General features: G+C 38.9%; 1 protein-coding gene across 2 annotated transcripts in view; it reads right to left on the bottom strand.

Moving 5' to 3' along the window:
* The window catches only part of mgat5b (alpha-1,6-mannosylglycoprotein 6-beta-N-acetylglucosaminyltransferase B), a 73,581-nt gene that overhangs the window by 14,248 nt on the left and 47,094 nt on the right, over positions 1–12,239 (bottom strand). For both annotated transcript variants that reach the window (XM_008416650.3, XM_008416652.3), the window contains 5 exons: positions 8,764–8,895; positions 6,402–6,535; positions 5,467–5,597; positions 2,154–2,159; positions 110–265 (listed from right to left, as the gene is read on the bottom strand). In XM_008416650.3, coding sequence (XP_008414872.2) covers positions 110–265; positions 2,154–2,159; positions 5,467–5,597; positions 6,402–6,535; positions 8,764–8,895 — 559 coding nt within the window. The remainder of the gene's footprint in view (positions 1–109; positions 266–2,153; positions 2,160–5,466; positions 5,598–6,401; positions 6,536–8,763; positions 8,896–12,239) is intronic.

Raw genomic sequence — 12,239 nt, 5'->3', positions numbered from 1 at the left:
CACATTCAGGCAATTTGTTAAAGCGAGTCCACACATGCACAACTACAAGCAAAGCAAGTCATTTTAAGGAAAAACTGAGCTGACGCAACTATTAGTAGTTCGCCCTCACCTTTGCCTTTCTCAGGAGCTGCTGCAGCTCCTGCTGAGGCAGCAGGCCATGATTCTTGACAAAGGCAGGAACCTCTGGGGGGCGCTGTGTCTCATAGTACACTGTGCCATGGATCTCCATGTAGCGATGCAGGATTGTCAGGAAATTTTCCTTACCCTCAAAGATAGAGAATAAAGAGATCGAATCTGTCAGTTACTGCTAGGATGCTTGAGTGAATTTTAAAGTCTTATTTTAGCATAATTAGCTATTTTCTCAGTATTGCTTTAGATTTAATAAGTCCAAAGACACATTTTTATTCATTTAGGAAGAGATTTTTTTTTTCTTTCCCACAAAATTTTGCCGACTCTGGTGAAACTTTGAATTTGTAGGGAGCCTTGTTGCAACTTAATGCATCTAATACCAAACTTTGCATTACATAGCTTTATGTTGGTCCCACTTGGCAATAAAAAAAAGTCAAAAACATGAATGCATTTTTTAAGTTTCTTTTTCTTAAAAAAAAAAAACCCATAAAGCCTTTAATAAACCAAATGTTTAATTAACATAAGACTTTACTTTAATGAAGACATAGGTACATTCTCATAACGTCGGCCATATTGGTTAATTTCAAAGGTTATTGTGTTTCTTTGAGCTGGTTGCTCTAGCTCAAGTCTTTTTTTTTTAAAAGCAGATTTAAGAATGTGCTTTTTGCTATGGTGACTTATGAACTGTAAATTAGTTCTTCTGCAGCCTAGTTTGCACTGTGACTTTAAGAATGAGCTGGATGAATACTAGAAACACAAGCAGTCACTTGAAAAGGGCGATGGAGACAAAGCCTGGAGGTGTTGATGGACTAAACGAGGACCAGAATCAGATCTAATCATCTGTTCAAACATCGTGGTGTTGGTGACTAACTCAGTGTTTGTGGAGTTTGACAAAAACGATTTTTTTTCTTAGCAATGTTTGCGCCTTGCGTTATAATGTGGGTGAGCTTAGTTGAACCATTTTACTGGAAAAACATGTTTTTGTTGAAATGCTGCAAATTATTTAATAAGCTTTGTCTCCGAGGCTTGAATCATTTATGCAGGCAACTGAAGTATTTCCACATTTTTATGCATAAGGAGAGCACAATAACCAAGATACAGTTTATTTTCTTGCTCTATTTCCTTTTCCTAAGAAGCATGTGCGCAGTCACCATGGGCACGAATGTCACATTAATTATGTAGTTTTATTGATGCATTTGAATTGTTCTTTTCCCTGTGAGTGATAATCATGCAACTAACAACTGCAATTATAAAAAAAAAACAAAAAAAAAAACAATTGGCTACACAAGTCTGAATTCGTGATAGATGCTCAATAAGAAGAAGAATTCAGCCAATCTGCTTTAAAGCCTCCCATTTAATCTCAAGTCAACAGACAATTGAGACACAATTGAGTGTTCCAGCATGATAATGATCCCAAACACACATCACAACTGGCTTTGGAAGGGACTAAGCAGTTTAACATCGAACGTTTGGAATGGCCACAACGAACCCTATTAAAAACAAGTGTATTAAGCTCAAAGGCAAGATCCATGCCAACCTGTTTAAAAAGATTTACTGTTCCTGGAAAGAAGAAGTGGATAAAAAAAAAAAAGCCCTGATTATTCCAAACTCTTACCCATTATTCTCAGCTTCATGAGGTGAGAGATTTATCCAAATACACGTATTTGTATGGATACATAATCACTGAGCGATTTTTTTCCCCCCCATTGTGAAAAAAATATAAAAATCACAATACATGCTCAATGGAGTATGCCCAATTCTTGCATTTTTGCAGTTACTGAATATATGGTAATATCACCATAAAGAAGAACAAGTACATAATTAAAAGCCTAAAATGAATACGACATCTATGCCCACCATCAACAAAAGTAAACTCCTGACCAGAACTAAAATGTTGTTTACAAACTTTGACTTACATTTATGGTGATGAATATTTAAGTTTTTTTCCCTGTCATATCTGTAAGTTACACTCTGATTTTGACTTTCAGCATTTGGAGGATCAATAACCAAGCAGCAGTACTTACTTGAAGCTACGCAGGTCCATCAGTGATGCATCCAGCGTGGCACCCGGAGAGAAATTCAAATTGAAAACAGGAAAAAAAAGAGAGAATGAACAACCAAAAAAAAAATGTAAATTAGGAGAAAAAAAATGAAATATTCAGCACTCATCCTCGTTTAGTCACCAACAAACCTCAGATCTCTAACGTGGCCCTAAAAACTGAGGTGGAGCAAGGTAATCTCTCAGAGGGAAGAGTTTCTTTAACACTGCAAACCCTCATATTCACCAGTGTTACACCGCTGCTCAAACTGCTCTGAGGTAGAAGGAAGTCTTTGGCAGTGTAGGAGCAAAGCTGCAGCCGGTTTCAAGCAAAAAAAAAAAAGAAACCAACCCCGAGGGAGGCAGCAGCGCACTTCGAAGATACAGCAAGAGTGAGAAACCCTGGCAGGAGCTTGGAGCAAAAGTTTACTCTGAACAAGTGCAAGTGTTCTTCTAGCATCACACTTCAGATGATTCTTGGAGGAGGAACATGCTTGCAGCGTATGCAGGGAATGTAAAATCTTGTGGGTGTTTCACAGCTACATGAATCAAATCCTGCAAACAGTATTTATCACAAACAAGGCACCTATTAGAGCCGTGCTACAACGACTTCACCGGGGGAAACGCACAGTCTCTTGGAAAATTCGCTTCCTTTATCGTATCATCACATTTTACAACCTTTTATCTAACGGACCGACACAAAGTAGAACGTGACTGTGAAGCAAGGAAAACGACATGTGGTTGCAAATATTTTTAATACTCTGAATCTCGTCCTGTGCATTTGTATTTAACACCCTGTAAGTCAACACTTTTACTACGATTATAGCAGCAGGTCTTTTGGTTTCACCTCTAGCTTTGCTCCCATTTTCTCTGCATAACAGCTTAAGCTCAGTCAGATTACATATGAAAACATCAATTTTCAAGTCTTGCTATACATTTTCAAATATATTTAGATCTGGGCTTTGGCTGGAGCAATTTCAGCACATGAGTGTGCTTTGATCTAAACCGGCCCATTTGCAGCTTCCTGAACTTTTAGCTCAGTCTCAATTAGAGCATTTAGCAGGTTTTCTTCCAAAAATTGCAGTGTAGGTAGCACTCTCCCTTCTCTTATCGACTCCACCCTTGCTGCTAAAGAAAACCACATCTACAACATGCTTCCACCATTCCGTTTTCCATCACGTTGATTTTTTTATTTATTTTATAAGTGCTGAAAATATTCATTTAGAGAACAATCTAGACAAATCCCTACTGCAGAATTACAGGCCGATCTCCAACCTCCCATTCATCAGCAAAATTATTGAAAAAGCTGTTTTTAAGCAATTAAATAACTTCCTAACAATAACAAACTGCTTTGACTCCTTCCAGTCTGGTTTTCGTGCTCACCACAGCACGGAGTCGGCCCTTGTAAAAGTGTTCAATGACATCCATATAAATACAGACTGTGGGAGAACCACAGTGCTGGTTCTGTTGGACCTCAGTGCAGCTTTCGACACTGTTGACCACGACATTTTACTGAACCGGCTGGAGAGTTGGGTCGGACTCTCCGGTCCAGTGCTCAACTGGTTTGAATCTTACATAAAGAACAGGGATTTCTTTGTTTCAATTGGAAACTTCTCATCAGAGAGGTCAAAGGTCACATGTGGGGTACCCCAAGGTTCAATCCTAGGACCCCTTCTTTTCAATATTTATATGCTCCCACTGGCAAAGATTATAACAGGACATAGGATTAGCTACCACAATTATGCGGATGATACACAGCTCTACATCACGATGTCACCAGGTGACTCTGAACCCATCCAGTCACTGAATAGATGCTTAGAACAGATAAATGTGTGGATGTGCCAAAACTTTCTCCAGCTAAACAGAAACAAAACTGAAGTTATTATCTTTGGACCTAAAGAGGAACGAACTAGAATCAATGCACAGCTTCAGTTATTACAACTAAAAACCAGCGATCAGGCCCGAAACCTGGGAGTAGTGATGGACTCTGACCTGAACCTTCAGAGCCACATTAAGACAGTCACAAAGTCGGCCTTCTATCACCTGAAGAACATCTCTAGGATTAGAGGACTTATGTCTCAGCACGATCTAGAGAAACTCATCCATGCATTTATCTTTAGCCGCATTGATTACTGCAACAGCGTCTTCACAGGTCTGACTAATAAATCAATCAAACAGCTGCAGCTGATCCAGAATGCTGCTGCTCGGGTTCTCACTAAAACCAGGAAGATAGAGCACATAACACCAGTTTTAAAGTCCCTACACTGGCTCCCTGTAGCTCAGAGAATAGACTTTAAAATACTGATGTTAGTTTATAAATCTCTGAACGGTTTAGCACCACAATACCTTACAGATCTGTTATTACTGTACCAACCATCTAGACCCCTCAGATCTTCTGGTTCTGGTCTGCTCTGCATCCCCAGAACCAGAACCAGACAAGGAGAAGCAGCATTCAGTTTCTATGCACCACAGATTTGGAACAAACTTCCAGAAAACTGTAAAACAGCTGAAACACTGGGTGCCTTTAAATCTCAACTTAAAACCCACCTGTTTAGAGTTGCTTATGGCTAAATTAGGGTTAGAGTGCGGGTTTTGATGTCTTCCATGTTTTTATGTCTTTAATGTTTTTAATTTTTTTTTTTTTTTTTTTTATGTATGGGGAAGAAAGTGAAAAATGAGGGTGGAAAACGATGAAAATTAAAGTGGAATGGAAATGGAATGGAACCAGTTAAAGTCCGCGGGAGGGCAGACTCCTCTAACTATAAGTTAGTTAAATTCTGTGTGGGACGGCGGCGTCCTCTGGTAAGGGAGTTTGTTTTTTTTTATTTTTATTTGTTTTTTAATTTTCTCTCTTTCTCACTGTTTGTTTCTGTTTTTATTTTGATTGTGTAAAGCACTTTGAAATGCCTTGCTGCTGAAATGTGCTATACAAATAAAATTTGATTGATTGATTGATTGATTTAGGTCTCATCTGCCCAGAGCACCTTCTTCCAGGCTGCGTCTGATAAATGCTTCCCAGTCTGTGACTTTCCCCTGGAAGCAATTGCAAAAAAGTTTATTTTGGATATTCAGATTTAAGGGCTATGAATACAAATGCACACCACACTTTTCAGATTTCAATTTCTGAGCAAAACTGAGAACCTTGCTGCTCAACGTTTTGTTGCTAAAAGTGGAGCAACTAAAAGTGCGGCTTTGACCTGGCAAAATGTCAACAAGGTCAAACTTGTGCTCTCACTGCTTGTTAAAATTCCAGTTGGAGTGACATAAAAATGGCTAACGTTTCCAAAGGTCGAGCTTACCTTCCACATGCTAGCGTCTTTGCCGTACACGACGGCCATGTTGTTGACCTTGTTCCTCTGAATAAGCATCCTCTCGGTCTCATTCAGCTCCTCTGCCACAAACCCCATAAAAGAGTTGTCTGGCGTGTGGGCTGCCAAGGACAAACACGGTAATTGCCAATACATGGCTCCAAATCCATTTTATGGCTCAGTAAATACAGATGTTCTCATAATTTAGCATGAAATAAAAAGACACAGCACCAAGGTTTCATAGAGCAGGAGGTCATTATGCCTTTTGATTGGTTTTATTGAATAATACTCCAGGATCGAAAGCAGAGGAGCACAACGGTTGTTTACTTGCAGGCGTCCAAGAGCCGTTTTATGTCTTCGTGTTCTGAAATTCAGCAGATCGAGGCTTCAGTCTGTCACAGATTTTAGGCTTCAGACAAGTAAACAACCCTAAAATTAGAGTAAACAGCAAAGAAGTCAAACTGAAATTGCTCCGACAATCTCGCCGATAACTATAATTTAGAAACGGGGTTGCAGCTTGTGGCCGCCGGATTAATTGGAGACCACCTGAAGTTTTGTATCTCAGAAGTTTCACTGAATCTAACATGAGTGTGCGTGTGTGTGCGCGTGCGTGTGTTTGGTGTTATTCCTGTGTGATAGCGGCCAGAAGAAGCACGCTAGGCATCTGTGCAGGCCCAGCTGTTCTGAGTGAACTCTCTGCCTGGTGGTCCAAAGCTTGAACTGTGACGGCCTGCGGCGCTTTACACTCACACAAGCTGCTCAACACATGGCAACACAAACATCTGTTCACTTCTGCTCATCTGAACAACTTTTTTTGATTTATGATCTTCAGTAAAAAAATAAATAAAATTGAAGCAGAATCTCTCCTATCAACCGATAGGAGAGATTCTGCATATCTGCAACAGATGAAATTAGCTTGAACGTACGGAACATGGTCATGTACTGCTGGCCGTGGAGGTTCCAGTAGCCCCAGTTGGTCCTGTAGCCGTGAAGAGTGGCGTACTCCTCGTGGTTGTAAGCGGGCTCTGTGCCGAAGGTGTCAATCACTCGGATGTGGCATCTGAGATTTAACAAGAAAGAAAGAATTGGTTCCACAAACGAGTCACTGAAAGGTAACATTCTGAAGATATTTTTTAGTTTTTTCCAAATACAATAATGATCCACGTTTCCTCAGAAGGGGTCAAATTCATTAGAAATCTGTCTGTAGCATAACACCAAAGGAAGGGTTGTTCCTCTCAACACAGCAGCACAAACTGTGGTTATTTTTCAAAAAAGCAGAACTTTGGATAATCCGGAGGGTTTGTGTAGACCTAATAACTCTCTAATGAAGAAGGTTCAAATCAACAGGTCATCTAATCTGTGAAGATTTATCACAGCTCCGTTCATGGACAGCTAAACCAGGCTGGTTTACCACCTAACCTCGAGCCAGAGTTTACTACAAGCAGTGGAGAATTTTGTAGCTGTAGTTAATGTAAAATTTAAGTACTTGCTGTTATTTTAATGGCAGCAGCATCATTTTATTCAGGCGGTGGGAAATGGAGGACACACTTTCTCACACACTCAGTTTTCTTCATTATTCTTCCTGAAATTATTTGACCATTTTCATGTACTTTAGCTTATTTTTCTTTTCAGAAATAGCTCCACTGGCAAAAACTGATGTCCACAGTGGAAGCAAAACACGCGCATGTTGTTTCAATATTTCAAAAGAACAAAAACTGTTGCAGATGTTATTCTTGAAACAACATTTCAGTAACTGAGACGTTGCTTCTCCTTGAGAAAGAAGGAAAACAAATATCTCTGACGAGAAGAATTGGCTAAAGTTTACATGTGTGGATTTACATAGTGGATAACTAAGTTAATTTAAGCGTTTATTTCGGATGGAAGCCATCCTCCCACCAAATCTGAACCAGAAATCTATATTTTCGGCAGGTTGTATTGGAATTAGCAGTTCATCCTTGTAACCATAAAAACTAACAGATTACACAAACTTTTTTTTGCAGCTCTAATTTATCGTTTGCAGGAGACACAGTGCAGATGAGCTGTGGAATAAATAGCAGCTTGTGCACAAACGTAACAAGAGGGAGAAATACAGCAGATGCAGAAAAGGAAGGAGGAGAAAAGAGGCTGGGTTATAAATCCAAGACAATGATGCATTTTGCTGAACGGCTTCACGGCGTAAATTTAGCACAAGAAGTGAGGAAATGTTTGTGTGGCGCGTTATGTCTCTGCTGCTTGACAATAAGTCTTAAACCTTTTGAAAGTCCTTTTATTTCCCTCTCTCTTTCAAAATGAGGATCATATTTGAAAGAAAAAAAATGTGTGGATTGTGTCTGCGAATAATTTGCCATTGGCCTCTCTGAGCATAGAGCTTGCTCCCCGAGAGTGGCTGTATGTGGTTTCTACAGGTTGCAGAACCTCTTCTCCATGTTTCCAACGACAACAAGCCATTTTTTTTCCCCTGTAAAAGAAGGTGCTGCGTAACACTGCGAGAAAAGCTGTTCGGCATTGGTTGAGAGGATTCTGTAATTTTTTCCATCCGCAAATGCATTTTCTTTTCCTTTTTCCTTAGGACAATTTAAGGAGAAATATGTATGCACAAGATTCAATACCACAAAGAATTGCTTGAACAATGAAGCACTTCAGACAAATTAAAGATAACTAGTAAACTTAATATATTTAGGTAGTTCGCTATGAAGATGCATTGATTTTAACCTGGCTGAACTGTAGTTACAAGTTCTTGTTAAATATGACCCAGAGCAAAACTTCTCTCAGTTATTGCTTTTGTGTTTCTGTGGTGTTTCTCAGGTCAGCGCAAACATAAAGGCGATGTAACAGATTGGTGTTGTGCCGATACTTTTTTGAGCTAAATTATTTTATTACTGGATCAATAAGCAAACGAGCTTCTATCCGTTTTTCCTTCATTTCTGCAGTGAGATATGCTTAAGAATATTCTAATAAGTAATTAATCTGACTGCTACTTAGTGGACATCCATACATGTAATTAACTTTCTGTGTTGTGGTAAATACAATAAGTATAATTTGTCTGTGCCACATTCTCCAATGCAGTTGCAGCTTGGGTCATTGTCTTCGCTCAGTGATGCAAATATCTGCACGTTGTCTGGTTTCAACAGTCCCCTGAATATAGATGTTTCCTTAGTTTTGATACTTTTACCTAAAAATACATCCCTCAAGCTACTGGAGACCAAAATGAAGTTGATTGACAAGCAAGTGAGACAGTTTCTTTAAAGAGCTCGCAGAAAAGCAGAGAAAAAAATAAAGTGGACTGACTTGTGCTTCCTGAGAGAAAGACCCATGTGCTGCTTCATTTGCTGCAGTCCGTGGTAGTCTGTGTAGATGAGGTCAAAGGGTAAAGGTCCCGTGAGGGGGCAGCTTCCTCTTCCAGGTGGGACCCCCAGAAACCTGAAAAAAGGTCAGATGTATTGTAAATGTCACGAAGTCAAACAATGCATGACCTTTTAGAGAATATCCACTTTTTGACACCCGAATCTTCAATCTGCCAAAAACGGGTTTTTAGCTTGTATCTTCAGTAAAAAGAAAGTGTTGAAAAATATGTTTATTAAAATAATCTATTCCACGCTCCTGGTTTTTTATGCAACTTGTCACATTTGCACACAAAATGTATGGATTACGTAAACCTCGCACTCATGTTTTCTGAGTGAAGTTTGCACGATCAAAGGAACAACAGTTTTCCAGAATAGTTTTTGCAGAATCTGCTAAATGCTGGATTTAGATGTGGCAAGATTGCTCTTCTTCTGGTCTACGCTAATTAGCCTTTATATGCAAATGTATGTACATATTTGCATAAGTCTGCTATATCACACTGCTTCACACATTCTGTTCCTGTTTTCTAAAAGAAACCTCAAACAGTCAAACAAAAGGTTTTGATTTTCTTTTAAAACGGCAACACCAGTGAATAGAAATTTGCTTGCATTGCAACAGAGAGCATTTGGGAGAGGAGAAAACCAGAGGTAAGACTGATGAGAATGTACAGTAAAAAGGATACATCATAAAATATTCAATTAGTTCTCTGGAAAAGAAAGCTACTTAATTGTAGCTAAGCAATAATGAATCTCATCTTGATCATTCAGGAAACAAAAAGAACAATGAACAAGACAATTTTTTTCTAGAAAGGTTAGGACACCATACAGTCTGACAGTCATGCTCACTTTATTTAAATTAACTTTGTTAAGTGTTGAAGCGCAACACATCCGGTTGTTTACCTTTTGAGATTATGTTTGTTAAGCGACAGAAGGGAATGAATCCGAGTGTCTGAGCTGCTCAGTTCTGATAAGAAAACCTGGAGTTCCAGTTCAAACAAACAGACATATTTTATTAAAAAAAAGAAAAAAAAAAAGAAAAGGTGTTCTGTCTGCTTTACTGTGATATAATGAATTAATGTGTTTTACAGAAAAATATGGCAAACAACAAGTCAAAATTGACCAAAAATGCTTTAAAGAGTGAACCAAACCTAAAATAAAACTCATATGATTTACATGTTTGTTTCCCCCTTGGAACAAAATGCTTTTCCAAATGATTAGTGATCCAAATCTGTTTTTATTGAATTATAAGGCAGCGGCGCAAGTGAAACATGCATTTCTATTAGAACTACTTCTGTGCATATTGTAAGGCTCTGAAGGACTTAAAAATGGAAAACCTCCACAGGGAGACAAGAGAAGACCCTAAAACGCATTAATGTGTGCCATCACAGAAATTTAATAACCGATACCGACAGCATATCCTCTCCCTATCAAGTGCCATCTGATTTGCATAATGACTGTTCCTCAGAGCTCCAAGCATTGCAAGTCCAACGACGCACAGACTGCTGGACTTCCCATCATTATTCAGCTCAATATCACGTATCAAACCCAATGCAAAACTCAACAAATGTTTTTGCAGACCTGTGAGTGGCGAAAACACAAGAGGATGCGGAGAGGGAACGCTGCACGCCGACACGCACGCACGCATGGCCAGGCCGGCTGTTTTGCGACAGAAACACAGCGAGGGAGTCTTTAACTAGGACGCTCGGTGCCAGTCAGAAGGCTGCATGCACTCATCATCATCAGCATGAATGTTGTCCGTTTGGTTTTTTTTATTTATTTAAACTGTTCTTTTGCAAAGACAACACACCTCTGTTAGGATTCTAAAAAAAAATAAGCAAAGGAGTGAATTGAGGGCATACGTTTAAATTTGTTGTGGATTTTTTGTTGGTGTTAGTTTAAGAATGTTTACTGGAACAGAGACAACTTTTAAGGATTTCCAAAAATTTCCACCAGGGTCGCTGTTGTTGAGTAACTTAAAGTTATCCTACTTCTGTAAAGTGCAAGAGCAGCCTCTCTGTGTGTTTGGGATCACTTTTTTTTTTCCTTTGAAACATCCACACAGGTTTGGGTTTCAGTCATCTGACCCAAATGAAAGAGGTTATATAATGAACAATCCAGAAACTACCGTGACTTAAGCCCCTCATAAAACCTAAAATGGAGGACGCATCATCACCGTTTACCGTAAAACAAATTTAAGAGCGCCTTCAAAAAAGAATTTCAAGCAAAGAAAAAGCTTTAATTGACACCAATCAGGCCTAAAACCTCTTTAAATAAACCACAGTCGGACCAAAGAGTGCACGATGTGCAATAATCAGTAAGTGTAAAAGAAACCCAGAATACATTTTAAGCACCTAAAGGCCTCTCTGTATAGTCTAATAAATATTCATGACTCCACCAACACTGAACATCAATGTTGCAGAGAGCAGAACTGCGAGGAGAAAGCCTCCGCTCTGCCAGAAGGCAGAAACAGTTTACTGAAGCAAAAGTCACAACAGTGCAGTCAAGTGCGTTTAAGTCAAGGTAAAATCCATCTAATTCTCATAGCTTTATTTATTCTGATGTAAAATCTGTGGAGTTTTTTTTTCTGTTAACGATTATGGTTCTTTGTAACTGGAACAGATTATAGGTGAAATAAAAGTCTTTGTTATTTATTAATGTCTTTAAAATCTTCGAAACTAGAGAATTTGGCTTGATTTAACTAAAAAAAAAGCGAAATAAAAGTGTGTTTGTCTTTTTTTATTCAGTGGACATAAATATTTGACTATGTAAATATTTTAATAATCACACAATGTGACTCACCGAATAAAAATATGGTGTCATTTTTCCTGTTTTTAAAACTGACCTAAGTTTAACTTTGAAAATGAGTTTTACATTCTGACATATAAAACATCCCCATGTTGTGATCTAACAGGTGAAATTAGAATTAATCAACCCAGTCATTTGTTTTGCATCCAAAAATTCTATTTTCATTATTAAACTCACAGAAAGGTTAAAGAAAACATTGAAAGTATCCAGATGAAAGCGGTGAGGAAGTGAAGCAGTCCATCAATCCTGTGGAAGACCCATGCTGGACATTGATTCGATGACTTTAGAAAGTTTTCGCCCAACTCCCTTTGTTTGCATTTTTGTAGTTGGGAGACAGTTTTATGACCTTTTTACTCTTCAGAAATCTGGCTCAAAAACAATCCAACACATTGATATAAACACCTGCAAACCAAGAGGCTATCGATCCGTCCTTGGACGGTAAACGCATCTAGTCAGCACTGAGGCCTTCTGGAAACTGACACGTCAGTCAGTTCTCTTACAGGAGGTGGGATAATGAGCAAAGCATAAGCCAACCGCGGCTTAAGCAGTGGTTTTACCTGTCGGAGGATATGCACCCGAAGTAAATCAGTGCTTACACAAACAGAAAAGCTCTTAGAC

Source organism: Poecilia reticulata, chromosome 8 (assembly GCF_904066995.2).
Source record: "Poecilia reticulata chromosome 8, P_reticulata-male-v2, whole genome shotgun sequence".
Classification (NCBI taxonomy): domain Eukaryota; kingdom Metazoa; phylum Chordata; class Actinopteri; order Cyprinodontiformes; family Poeciliidae; genus Poecilia; species Poecilia reticulata.
The sequence above is the reverse complement of the archived record's forward strand: the minus strand, read 5'-3'. Positions and strand labels throughout refer to the sequence as shown.